The sequence below is a fragment of the Enhydra lutris genome, unplaced genomic scaffold (genome assembly GCF_002288905.1).
Source record: "Enhydra lutris kenyoni isolate GAN:26980312 unplaced genomic scaffold, ASM228890v2 scaffoldscaffold48, whole genome shotgun sequence".
In the NCBI taxonomy this organism is placed as follows: Eukaryota; Metazoa; Chordata; class Mammalia; order Carnivora; family Mustelidae; genus Enhydra; species Enhydra lutris.
Window position 1 is genome coordinate 10638816 of NW_019154132.1, and position 14185 is coordinate 10653000.

At 43.5% G+C, this 14185-nt stretch overlaps 1 protein-coding gene across 1 annotated transcript; it reads right to left on the reverse strand.

Moving 5' to 3' along the window:
* Window positions 1-749: 749 nt before the first annotated feature.
* LOC111156686 (chromosome unknown C6orf52 homolog) lies at window positions 750-8614 on the reverse strand. Its single transcript, XM_022517714.1, has 4 exons — window positions 8545-8614; window positions 8125-8321; window positions 4130-4175; window positions 750-907 (listed from the first exon to the last, which is right to left on the reverse strand). Exons 1-4 carry the CDS (start codon window positions 8612-8614, stop codon window positions 750-752), a joined length of 471 nt encoding a protein of 156 aa, XP_022373422.1.
* Between the last annotated feature and the right edge of the window lie 5571 nt (window positions 8615-14185).

Here is a 14185-nt window from a genome sequence, read left to right on the forward strand (position 1 = left end):
TTGCTTTCTGGGCTCCACAACCCAGCATTTGCTACCTCCATGTTACCCTTGTCCCATCTGGTAATAGACAATATAAAGACATTCTCATGCTTAAACTGATGTTTACCCTTTTGTAGGACTAATAAGAAGCAGAGGAGATCAGAGGCAATGCGGGCTATTCCAGCAACAGGGCAGGAGACTTACCAACATATACATTTATGCTGATGCTTTCATTCTTTCTCTTATTCTAAATCTAGACCTTAATCAAATATTCTCAATTTCTGCATGGGGCAGGATATATATTGCCCCACCAAACTGAGTTTCAATTCCAAAACTGCCCCAAACTTTAAAGCATTATCATTCACTTGCTAACTTAATTAAGTTAATTAATTACTATTAATCACTGCTATTAATTCCCATCAAGCCAGATGATGTGATACCATACTCTTTATATGTCTATCCATTCATGTCCCAACCAGTTCAGGTCAGGCCCATTTTCCTATTAGACCTATTTTTAAATGTCTTATAGTTCAGCTTGGTCTACCAGGATAGTTGTGGGATGTCTTTTGGCACTTACTTAATATAACACACTTCCAGAAATGGATGTGCTGGTAAAGTTTATTTACATCACATTTTATCTTGTCAGTCACATTCAAGTCCCAGAAATCTGCATTTACATATAGCATCCAGTACCTTCCCGGAAGAATTTTTTTTTTTTTTTTTTTTTCGCAAAAACAACAGGAGGCAATCAATAGAATAGTGGGGTAAGCTTAGTGACCATCATGCTTCTCTGGGGGCTCATGTGGGATTTCGGAGTGAACTGTATCCAAAGGCTGCCAGTGGCAACTCATGAGAGAGTCGTAGAGCTCCTCACTTTTCACCATAAACTCCTTGTTTAATTCCTCAATATTCACATGAAAGTTTGGATCTGTGAAGGCAATACAAAAAAGTTTTACACAACACATATTGGCAATGGCTTAAAAATCAGAGTTTCCCAAAAAATGAGCAGGAAAATATTGCAGACATTTCGTGTTAGAATTTTTAAAACGCATGCTTTCTTTCAATAAGATTTGAAAGTAGAAATTAAAGCTGGAAAATCACCACTACCAGATTCAAGGGGATCTACGTGGTGGAAGAGATGGAGGGGAGGGATGGAATCGAGCGAGGTTTGGAAAAGGAGTGGACAGGATTTGGAAATGGACTCACATTGGGGCCAAAGAGAAAAGGAGGGTCAAGGAGGAGCCCGGAGCTTCTAGTATGAGCACCCAGGGGGACACAGAGCCAGGCAGCCCAGAAAAATCCATAGGATGGGGCTTTGCAACAATAAACATGCTGCTTTATTTGCTTAACTAACAGACCGAGGTGAGTGATACAAACTATATAAAGCAACTAATTCAGAAACAGAGGGAGGCCTGGACTTCCTTCTTTAAAACCTGGAACTCAGGGCACCTGGGTGGCTCAGTGGGTTGGGCCTCTGCGCTCGGCTCAGATCATGACCTCAGGGTCCTGGGATCGAGCCCCATGTCGGGCTCTCTGCTCGGTGGGGAGCCTGCTTCCCCCCACCCCCCGCCTGCCTCTCTACCTGCTTGTGATCTCTGTCTGTCAAATAAATAAAATCTTTTTAAAAAATAAATAAATAAAAATAAAAAAATAAAACCTGGAATTCTGTGATCAGGTGTTGTTATTGTGAAAGCATCAGACCTAAATCTTCTTCCCAAGTTGCCGGGTTTCCAAGGTTTTTAATGCCACCTCTTGTTTTCTCTCCTTGTACTGAACAGAACCAAAGAAGCCCTCTTGTATTCCTAATTTTTGCAAGCCTTAGCTCATTCAGGACCGTAATTCCTCTACTTCCAAATACTCACATGGGATCATGATACCCATTTGTATTTACACGTGTTATGGGCTAAATGTTTGTGTCCCCCTCACATTCATATGTTGAAACACTTCCAACATGATGGTGTTTGGAGATGGGGCCTTTGAGAGATAATTAGGGTTCGTTGAGCTCTGAGCGTTGGGCCCTAGTCTGATGGGGTTAGTGCCCTTACAAAAAAGGACACCAGTGCTGGGGCACTCTCTCTCCCCCTGCCTGGTGAAGATATAATGAGAAGGTGGCCATCCACAAGCCAGGAAGAGAGCTCTCAGCAGGCAAGCACTGAATCAACTGGCACCTTAATCTCGGACTTCTTAGTATGCAGAACTATGAGAAATAACTTTGTTATTCAAGCCACCCAGTCTGTGGCATTTTGTGAGAGCAACCCCGGCTGACTAACGTCCTTCTATATTTATTTTAGAACCAAGACCATCAAGTAACTCTAATGCATCTTGTACACTTCATGAGCCACTTCCCACTTTCTTCACTGGAGTCATTCGTGACTGTATGGTCTATGTGGCCTAGAAAACAGATGTAGTGTGGTTAGCTATGAACCCCAGACTAATGATCTAGGCCCTCCCAGTGACATTGGCCCTAGTGATAAAGAAACATACAAAAGACAAGCTCATTACAGCTTCCCTAAACCCGTGGGCCCTCGAAACCAAGCTGTCCGCCACAGCAGACACTCATCACCTGTGGTTACTGAGCACTTAAAATGAGACTAGTCCTCACGGAGATGTGATGTAATATACACTGCATTTTGAAAACTTGCTATTAAGATTTTTTAAAAAAAATCTCATTTTTATATTTATTACATGTTTAATGAAATATTTGGGGTATGTTAGGTTATAAGTATTGAAATTAATTTCATCTGTCTGTTTCTTTTTAGCTTTTGTTTTTTAATTTAAATTGGAAAATTTAAAACTGTCTACGTGGGTGGATTGGTATATCAAGTCATTTCCCCTGGACAGAGCTGCTCCAGCTCTCCCAAGAGCTTACACTAACCGCTGAAGGGGCTATTCCCTGCCAGATGCTGTTAAAACACTTCCAAGCACTTCAGAGCTATTGTCCTCACACTTTCTAGGAGGTCGATTTTAACATCCCATTTTACAGGGGGATACTGACGCCCTGGAGATGAGTTTGTCTGGAATTACAGCACTCGTAAGCGAGATTTGAACCCTGGAAGTCTGCACCCAGAAAGCACACTCTTTGTAGGTTTTCCTTTAATCTTTACACTGTCTGTGGGACTGACCCAAGTAGGGAGATTTGACTTATGCTCACGTGTCAATCAAACATATCTCAATAAAACCAAAACTGCCCCATAGCATTTAAAGATTGGAACAACAGTTGCATTTCATTTGAACATTGAACACGGCTAACCTGTGACTACAAAGTCACAAGGCTGTGGGTGGGTTTGGTCTGGTGGGGGTGTCCTGGGGATGGGAGAAGGGATAAGAAGTAGACAAAGGTCTTATCTCTGCCTGTCTTTTCCACTTCCCTTTCCCATAACTTAAGTAAAATAAGCCAGACATTTTCTTCCCTTCCTTGAAGAAGACATGGTCAGAAACAGCTTCTGCTCTGAGCAGATGCACTTTGTTCATACACATGAAGAACCACAAGGGGCACTTCCTGACACCACAGACAGGGCCTGTGACATCCTCCAGGAGCCAATAACCCCGAGGGAAGCTAGGAAGCCAGACCACAGTGATCACCTCATACCTCTCCCCTTAGCAATCAAAATTAAAGCAAAATTAAGGGGTACCTGGGTGGCCCAGTCAGTTAAGCCTCTGCCTTCAGCTCAGGGTTCTAGGATCGAGCCCCACATCAGACTCCCTATTCAGTGTGGAGACTGCTTCTCCCTCTCCCTCTGCTGCTCCCCCTGCTTGTGTGTTGGCCCTCAGTGTGTGTGTGTGTGTGTGTGTGTGTGTGTGTGTGTTTCAAATAAATAAATAAATAAATAACTTATTTTTTTAAATAAAGCAGAATTAATCCCAACGTTTCCATTTATGGAGGAAATGGATCTTAAAAACAACTTATTATCTTACCATTTGGAAATGTCCCCATTTCCTAGTCCCTCAGAAAGACCCAAACAGGTGGCTTTACTCAAGCTTCCCACAGAAGCAGTTTCCCAAGACCAGACAAACTGCTGAAGAAAATAGCTTACGGGACCTACGTGGGGATTTTCCAGTAGAATCTCTCAGCTCCTAGCCAGCTGAGTAATGAGTAACCTGGAAATGGGTTAGCTTTCTTTTCGACCATGGCACACAGGGTTTCTGTTACCTTCCAGTGGCTCTTCATCTTGCTTCTCTGCCAGTGCTGTGCTTTCCTACAAAGAAATCAGGATGTTGAGGGAAAAAAGAAAATCACTTTTTCTTAAAGGTTTACTATCAACACATGCTTTTAAAGAAAACATCAGCTGTCAAAATTACAAAGGACTAGGGGCGCCTGGGTGGCTCGGTCATTAAGCATTTGCCTTTCGCTCAGGTCATGATCCCAGTCATCGAGCCCCACATCGGGCTCCCTGCTCAGCACGAAGCCTGCTTTCCCTCTCCTAATCTCTCTGCTTGTGTTTCTGCTCTTGCTGTCTCTCTCTCTGTCAAATAAATAAATAAAATCTTCAAAAAAATTATGAAGGACTATACTTATGAAATAGGTGAATGAAGTCAAAGGAAGAAAAAAATCATCAAGGAGGAGCATGCCTGACAAAGACATCAGGGATCTCTGAAGCTTCTGGGAACTAACTGGTCTTCCAGGGCCGCACATGAACTGGACACCAGGGACCCAGGCATCCAGACTCCACAGTCCCTGCACTAAATGCCCAACTCTCTCCCGGGGGCTCTGCCCTTCCTTCCAGGTGACAATCTACACAATCTTCATGAGCATATTCTCCTTGTAGCCTTCTAATCACACCCCAAGCCCACAGCTCAGCTAAGGACCAGGATGGTACATGCTTAAGCAGATAAAGAGACCATAGAAAAGCAAACCAGTCAGTCAGAGAAGTAAATTCCAGAAGCACTCCCCAGATGAATCTTGGTTGGTTAACCCAGATCCTACTGGCCCTCCTGGGACAGTTAAGTTTTTATGCTTCCTCTCCACAGTCACCTGTTGAGAACTGTCTTTGTCAAGGATGTACAGCTGTTCCAAGGAACCAGCCCACCCAGTAAGAGCCCTGGTAGCTCCTGGCACTGAAGAACTCAATTAAGCCTCCCTTGCTAAGATGGATGAGATTATATTGAAAGCCAAAGAACACCTAGCTCTTCTTTTCAATCTATCCGAAAGTATGCCTCCCTTCCCCTCAGAAATAGATCCCGGTTTGGAAAATAAATTATACGGTTACCCTAAGTTTCATCTCACCATTGGCATATTTTTCCTATTTAGAGAGGGCAAAGACAGCCAGAATCTGTGCTTGAATGAGGCCTTTCTTAGGATACAGTATTTCCAAATAACTTCACATTTCCTCTTTTTCAATACATGTTCTGGTAAATCTGGATCCTACACTACCAGGGTGCGGGGAACAGATGCTCTCTAGAGACAGTTTCTCTGTGTGAGGGGCACCTGGGCACTGCCCGGTGTCCTTGAAGAAGGGCACCTCTAGTAACCTTCTTCTTCTGCTAGCGATAGTTTGGGACAGAAGCACTGATGGAGCCCAAAGACCTGAGAATCATTTTGAAGACATCCACTTCCTCTGATCTTAAGACACACTGTCAAAAGGCAGGGGGCTCTTGGGAGGCTGAGCTCTTGGAGAAAGAAGAGCTAAGAACACAGGTGTGCTATATAGTAGGGGAAATAGGCAATAAACTGTGACATCTGGCAGAGGTCACGCTTCCTTAGGCAAGACTAAAGCAAGGGCATGTGATTGAAAGAGACCCACCGCACACAGCTTTACCACCTGGAATCCTGACGATCTGCTCCTAACCAAAACCCGCCCAGGAAAGCAGGCGGGTGGCACAAGGGTGCTCACCACAGCCACCAAAGAGAATATATTTATAATTCTTGAAATTGCATGTCATAGTAGTAATTTGCATGGAGAGTGGGCTGAAAATCCCAGAAGGTATCAACAAAAATGGAGAGAAGAAAGTGGGGGGCAGGGTGGACAAGAAGAGAAAAAGAGGAGTTAATTTCTTTTTAAAATGTTACTTATGTTTCTTTGTTCTTTCATTGTTGTTGTTGCTGTGTCTCACTGTCTTTTATTTATCTGTCTGGTGTTAATTTCTTCATTTTCTCAGAGTTCACAGAAATCAGGAAATACTTTTGTTTCCGAAGTTGCTGATCTGCTCAAACCTACACTTTTCTATTTAAGATAAAGTTAACCACCAGAAGACACATAGACCATTTTCCAAAAGGTCAAAAGAACTGAAGGGGTGGAAAGAAAAAAAAACGTGCTAAAACCTCAGGCAATGTAGCAAGTTTTGTTTTGTTTTGTAAGTGATGCAATAGCAAACGTCTGCTAACAGGGTAAAACCTGATTTGGGTTTAAAAAGAAAAAAGCCAAGAAATCTAACAAGGTATTTTCTACAGAAGAAGGCACATCTAAAACAGACTTGAAAAACTGAAAATGAAAAGTTTGGAAGAAAACAAACCACAAACAAATGTTAGGGTTAAAAACCGAGGGCTTAACTATTAAATTTAACTCTGGGTTTAAGGCACAGGCCATGCTACAAGGAGGACATTACCAACAGATTGGAGACAAAGCTAACACCTCAACTGCTATGTGCTAATTTCCATAATATCTAAGTATCTACAAAGTGAGAAGAAAGGGGGCGCACCTGGGTGGCTCAGTAAGTTAAGCCTCAGCCTTCAGCTTGGTCATGATCTCAGGGTCCTGGGATCGAGCCCTGCATCAGGCTCTCTGCTTGGCGGGGAGTCTGCTTTCTCCTCTCTCTCTGCCTATTTGTGATCTCTCTGTCAAATAAATAAAAATCTTAAAAAAAAAAAGGGGGGGCACCACCAATGGGGAAAAAAAGGTGCACAAAAGACATCGAGGAGGTCACCGAACACAGATACCAAGAAACCAGTTTAAAAGGTCTTTGCTCTCAATAATAGGCAAACGGCTTCCGCACCTGTCACACTGGTTAATCACACACAGAAACGTAGAGAGGCATGCATACCCACAGCAGCCATGAAAAGTGTAAACTTAGGAAAGCCTTTTGTGTGTAATTTGCTGTCTGAAATTCTAAATGTTCTATCTTTGATCCAGACCTTCCACTTCCAGAATTTTTTAAAGATCTATTCGGGAGAGAGAGGGAGGGAGAGAGAGAGAGAGAGCGAGAGCGAGCCCACGCACAAGTGTACAAGTAGGGGGAGGGGAGAGAGAGAGACAACCTCAAGCAGACTCCTCTCTGAGCCCAGAGCCCAATGCGGGACTTGGTCTCACAACCCTGAGATCATGACCTGAGCCCAAATCAAGAGTTGGGACCCTTAACCAACTGAACCACCCAGGCACCCCTCTAGAAATTTATTCTTAACCAAAAAACATTCAAATACTCAGAGATAGGTGGAAGTTTGTTAAAGCACTGAGAACATTCAAAGTGTTAGTCAATAAGGGATGAGCTAATATCACAGCACATCCAAATGGGCAACTTTTAAAGAAAGCTCTTTATTAAAAAGGCCATCTTTGGGGGGTGGGGAGGGGACCCCTCCTAAGGCAACCTATAAGCAGAAGCAAGCAAAGAGTAAACCAGTATGTACTACTCAGCCTGTTCTTGCTCAAGTCTCCCCCATCTCCCTAAACAAAAATAAAGCCCAATTGTGCTGATTTAAGAAGAATAGAAGAGAAAAATGTAGAGAACACAGATACACTTGAACAAGACTTTCTTCTAAGTGGGCAGGAGATGGGGAAGAGGGAAAGGATGGGGAGAAGGCTGAGGGCAGTTTTCCCTTCCTTACTCCAGTACTCCTGTGCGATTTTAGAAATTGCTTACTTTAGTAACCAAAATATCAGAATATCTTTGAAAAGCATGTTAATGTTTTCTGCTATTGCAAAACAAAACTACCTCCACTCCTATTTTGAGTAAAACTGAATGATAATCTAAAATTTAGTAGTAAGAATTTGGGCACACACGTCACCAGCCTAGGATTTTTGTTTTGGGAAGATAGTCATGACTTAAATTGCAAATTTCTCTAGTCATCCGCTTTTACTCTCTGGTATTAAAATGGGGAGCAAAAACCATGGCTGTGGGAATTAGAATAAGAGCATCTAGGGGTGTGAAGTTAGGAAAAAGATGCTTCTAGGTTGGGCACGTGGATGATCTAGGAATCATTTCAGGGAGGGATACCTTAGGCGTGACCAGAGTTCCAGCTGGGGGTCCAGAGGTCTCCTGCACAGAAAGGTCAAGTCCATTTCCTTGTGCTGCACAGCCACAGCTATAGACAGAAAGGGAGTAACCGCTGTGCTGTTGCTCAAACCAGTTGCCGGAGTGGTAAGCCTGGCAGGGCTGGAGCACTGGCTTCCCCCTAATAGTGGAGGAGAGACAACAGGAATGACATCACCAACCGAGGCAGACTCATTCAGAACCTCAGGTCTCTTTCTTCTTTCCCAGGGACTAAGGGGTAAGAGTAAGGATGATCTCTGCATTAATTGTTTAGGAACACCTATTTCCAAAGCGATAGTTTGTAAATTGCCAAACATCATGTAAGAAATCGAGCACGGATGGCCTTCATTTTCATTATTCAGAGTAGGGACAAAACAGCTTACCTTTGCCAGTACCAGTAATAATGATTTTGCTGAGCTATGCCAAAACCTGCAAAACTCTCCTGTCCCGCCATTTATCTAGAAACTTGACAAAATGAGACCAGGTCTCCACAGTTTTTATTCCTGCGTCAGTAATTCCAGGTCAGGGGACTAACCCCTCTTCTGCCTGCAAATACCTCTCACAGATACCTGAGAACAGTAATCACACTTAGTGACAATTCCTGCTAGGCAATTGAATGGCTTGATTTTCACTACAATGGGGTTAAGGTGTGGCTGGGGCAGGCGTCCATAGGGGTCACCTGGTAGGGACTTCTACAAAGTAAGGAGCTGGCTTTCATCCTGCTAGCCCCCCTCTTCCAACTGCTGGCTCCCGGGAAGGCAGCCAGAAGGCAGTGGGGACAGAGAGGAGGGTGTGTTTGAGGGACCAACTGAAGTTTCCATCCCACTCCCTACAATAATTAGTCATTTGTAATAACTAAAACCTTAAGACAAAAACCACAAATTGATGTTTCCTTCCTCGGCTCTGCTATCTGCTAACTATTTGAACCAGCAATTAGTGGACTTTTTTTTTTTTTTATAGCCCATACAGGTTGAAATCATTACGCTGACCAGCCGGTGGAAAGAATGTGTATTAGGAAAACACACACACACACACACACACACACACACACACACACACGTGTCATACCCACCCCCTTAAAGCCGGTACAAGAAAAACATTTTAAAGAATATTTCTGTAGTTCAGCATTATTTTTAAAAACACAGTAAAGTAAAAACAAAAACAAAAACAAAAACGAAACACAGTAAAGTATGCCTTCCCAAATTTCAGTGTGCTGTAGGAATTACTTCGGCGTGTTTACAGTGTAGGTCCCAATTTAGTAGACGTGGATTAGACCTCAGTCAGATTCTGCTTTTCTAAGTAGCAAGCCTATACGAAGCATCAAAATGTTAAGAAGATAACTTTTGAGTACACATAGAGGGACTTCGGGTCTGGTCATTTCCCAGCAGCTTATTAATAAGTGCTTGAGGTAGTCTATATTCACCCAGAATGTAAAAATCATCATCATGAATTCAAATCATTCATTCACCCGTTATTTACTGAACCCCTCCTTACACAAAGCCGGGGTGTGTCTCTAGATCTCCCCATGTTGCCTGGGAGATGGTATTGATGGATAGCTGGGGGCCACATTGCTAGGGCCACTCACTATTCAAGTTTTTCTTCCTTAATAACAGAGCCCTGACTTTATTTGGACACAGAGGTAGGCTTCACTAGAAGTCATTTCCTAGCTCTCCCTGCACAGGTAACTGCCCGGGCGCTGACTGGCCAAAGTCTAGCTAGTAAGATGTAAATAGAATGATGATAAGGGGATTGAGGAAAGCTGTGTGGGGGTTTGTCTAGCTGGAAGGAGACCTCTTGTTCTCGGCCCTTTCCCCAGGCAGAGTGCTGAGATCGTAGATACGATGGCTGGAACCCAAACTCTGCAAGTATTTTGGCCTATGAGGTAACATCATGTAGGAAGTCATCCACAAGAATATAGGATCTGAAAGAGAAAATAGGTCTGGGTCCCTGATGACTGTGGGCTCTTGGTACCAGCACTACCTCAGATTTCTCCTACTCAAGAGATCAATGTCTTATTGAAGCCACAGCTGTTTAGGTTGCTATATGTAGTTAAACACAGTTCCTAACTCCTATAGCAGCTTGGCCATCAAATAAAACATACCAGTTAAGGATTCTTTTTGTAAAACTAATGAGTTTTCTGTTCCTTCTCTTATTTTAGGGCTGTATTTCATAAAAGGAAAATCAGAATTTTTGCTCCGAATGGGTGAGAGATGAAGCTGTAGTAGAGCTATGTCTAGCTTCTCCTTTCCTATAGAAAGGAAAGGAGAAGCTAGACATTGGTAAGAAGGTGGTAAGGAGGCTGAGGAAGGGAGGTCAGTGTTGCATGTTGAAATCACTCAGCATGATGACGGGAGCTGGGTACAGAGGACCCTGAGCGGAGTTCCAGAGAAGATGGAACATTCAGGGGCTTTGTTGATGGCAGTGACAAGGAAGGATTCATATTGTTTTCTTCTCTTAAAAGCCCCAAATGAGGGACGCCTGGGTGGCTCAGTTGGTTAAGCAGCTGCCTTCGGCTCAGGTCATGATCCCAGCGTCCTGGGATCGAGTCCCACATCAGGCTCCTTGTTCTGTGGGGAGCCTGCTTCTCCCTATGCCTCTGCCTGCCACTCTGTCTGCCTGTGCTCGCTCGCTCTCTCTCTGACAAATAAATCTTTAAAAAGAAAAAAAAAAAAGCCCCAAATGATGACTTCTCATATTTCACCTGCATTATTCCCATGAAGCAGGTGAAGCAAATTTATCCCAGGGCAGACCATTTGGCCAGTGTCCAGGGGAGATAACCCGCACTCAGCTTCCCTTAGCGTATGTGCAAAGGAGACCAAAATCCTCCGGCAAGATCAAGCACCTCTGTCGTCCTACACGTTGACACTTGCTGCCTGCCACAGGGAGAAAGGAGGGTAATTGAGCAGGAATATCAGACTCTCATCTTTCTAACAAAGCTGATTTTTCCCTGCTATACCCAGCTTTTAGCCCAGTATATCCGCCTTACCAACCGCTGCCCGCACCCTCCCCCAAAACAAACTGGCTGTTTTTCCTTTAGCCAACCAAATAAAGCCAGGCTCTCAATAAATATTTGTTGAATAAATGAATAAATCAATGCGTGGCTCAAGTGTAGAAAGCTTTTCAATCAATAATTTAAAAGCAAAACAAAAAAAAAATCCTGTTGTGCTTTAGAGTTAACAAACTCTTAACAGTTGGTTGTTTCTTGGCAACTGTAGTTTTCCCAAGAATGAGATTAAATGGCTTTTTGCATCCTGCGTTTGGAAAGAGAACAGGACATTTGCAGGAAGTGTGCTCAGTTTGAATACAGTCAAACAAGTATGTAATTCTGTATTGTTTCTCTTTAGACAGTGAAAAACTGCTTTTTTCTTCTTTGTTAAAGAGAAAGTTTGAGCCCAAGGAAATGTAAAAAGCTGGGACACCTGGGTGGCTCAGTCATTAAGTGGCTGCCTCTGGTTTAGGTCATAATCAAGCCCTGCATCGGGCTCCCTGCTCCACAGGAAGCCTGCTTCTCCCTCGCCTCCCCCCTCCCCCACCGCTTGTGTTCCCTCTCTCACTGTGCCTCTGTCAAAAAATTAAATCTTTAGGGGCGCCTGGATGGCTCAGTAGGTTAAGCCTCTGCCTTCGGCTCAGGTCATGATCCCAGAGTCGTGGGATTGAGCCCCACCTCAGGCTCTCTGCTCGGCAGAGAGCCTGCTTCCCCCTGCCTCTCTGCCTGCTTGTGATCTCCCTCTCTCTCTCTCTGTCAAATAAATAAATCTTTAAAAAAAAAAATTAAATCTTTAAAAAAATATATATAAAGCAGCAGCACTAGGCCTGTTACTTAGCTGTGTGGTTCTGAAAGTTACTTTTCTAGACTAATTTCACATTTATAACCTCATACTGGATAAGTGCATTTTAACTGTAGAGGGATGAATCCTTCTGAAAATGTAATGAACTTTTATCAGTGCTCTCCTCCAAAAAGATACATACACAATTTTGCATATAATTTCAGGGGATTCAAAGCCTCCAAAACTTATCCATAAACTCCCTTAGGAGGGGATCACCTGGATAAATGCTCTTTAAGGTCTTCCGAGCTCTGTACCTGGTTCCAGTAATTTCTAACAGTTAAAAAAATAGAAAAAGGGGCACCTGGGTGGCTCAGTGGGTTAAAGCCTCTGCCTTCGGCTCAGGTCATGATCCCAGGGTCCTGGGATCGAGCCCTGCGTCGGGCTCTCTGCTTGGCAGGGAGCCTGCTTCCTCCCCTCTCTCTGCCTGCCTCTCTGCCTACTTGTGACCCCCCTCTATCGCTCTCTGTCAAATAAATAAAAAATATCTTTAAAATAAAAAAAGAAAAAGTACAGCACTTTGAATTATGTTTTTTACACTATGACTTTCATTCTAGAATCAGCTGTATTCTAAAAGATTCCTAGTTGGAGCAGAAGACTTTTTCTAGCCATAGTATTCTTTAAAATGTGACAAGCAGGTTAAAGTGTGACAATCTGGTAATAGATGCTGAATATAGTTAATTATCCTGTTACAGTGCTAAAATTAATTTCAAAAAAATGTACTGAATGAGTACTAATTCTTATCAAACAGTAGTTGAGATTTCTTTGGAGGTAAAGAGGCAGAGCCCCAGGGGCTTTCCAGAGACAAAAGAACACAGAAAATATTAAAAAAAAACATTATTTCTCAGAGAAAGACACCACATGCGAGCATGCACAAGCAAGGGGAGCCGGCAGGCAGAAGAAGCAGACTCCCCACTGAGCAGGGACCCACAGGCTGTACTCCATCCCAGGACCCTGGGATCCTAATGTGAGCCGAAGACAGGCGCCCCTTGAAACAGCTTTGTTCAAAGATTGTTTTCTTTTTGGATGAGAGAATATCACTTTTACATTAAAATAAATGGATAGATCATGAAGTCAAATGCAGTAAGTCATATTTTTCAAGACAAAATATGAGACTTCAAAAAAATGTCCTGTTTACTCATTCTTTCTCGCATGCCCAGGGGACACGCACTGCAGCAATTCACTCTTTGACTTGACCGGTTCTCCAATGGAAACAGTCAAGAAGCCGTCAACAGAAAATAAAGAGTAGTATAACTGGACTTTTTGTAGGTAACTAGCACAAAGTGAAGGCATTAGATAAAACCGTGAACGGCAACGTGTTTCCAAGACCGAGAGTTAGACTACAGCGTTTTCAATGCCTGAGGAGGGCTTTCAGGTGGAGTCGCCAAAGTGTGCAGAAGACAGGGCCTTCCTTTTGCTTCAAGGGCAGCCAAAGCACGCAAAATCATTTCTGCAACACTCAGACCAGTCAATGAAAACAAACCCGAGTTAGATACATAGTGGCAATTCACAATCCCAGAGAACAAATATTCTTTTTTTTTTTTTTTAAGATTTTATTTATTTATTTGACCGACAGAGATCACAAGTAGGCTGAGAAGCAGGCAGAGGAGGAAGCAGGCTGCCTGCTGAGCAGAGAGCTAGATGCGGGGCTCCATGCGGGGCTCGATCCCAGAACCCTGGGACCATGACCTGAGCCGAAGGCAGAGGATTTAACCCACTGAGCTACCCAGGCTCCCCGAGAACAAGTATTATTGGAAAAAAAAAAAAAAGGGTCAAAGTGCTACAGATCAGCGCTAAACGGGGGTTGAGGAACTGACACTGACGGATGCCATCTACCTCCTGCTTGTCAATTCACCTGCTGTGGCACTGAAGACCCAAATTATGACGCCAGATTGTTTCCCATTAGGTTTGTGCAAAGCTGCCATTTCTAACAGACTCCGAATGTCCACACTTTATGAAAATCTAAAACGTCAATCAAGGCAGTCTTTGGTTTCACGAATGTTTGGTTTTGCACCTGAACCGGGAGGTGGTGGAAAGTGAAACGGGAGATTTCCTTCTGGAACGTTCACGTAGGATTGACTGCGCGCTTCTTCCTCCATCAGTCCGTCGTTACACCTTTCAAGTAAAGCGTCCTCCTCCCTCCCAGGGGTGTGCGGCAACGTAGGACAACGGGACCCCAAAATCTGACTGGCGAATCCACC

Coding starts and splice junctions, on each gene's coding strand:
- LOC111156686 (XM_022517714.1), bottom strand. CDS start 8,614: ATGGCGGGACAGGAGAGTTTTGCAGGTTTTGGCATAGCTCAGCAAAAT. Junction 4,176..8,124: donor GAACTCTGGTCACGCCTAAG/GTATCCCTCCCT, acceptor ATTTCTTTGTAG/GAAAGCACAGCACTGGCAGA. Junction 908..4,129: donor AGATGAAGAGCCACTGGAAG/GTAACAGAAACC, acceptor TTGCCTTCACAG/ATCCAAACTTTCATGTGAAT.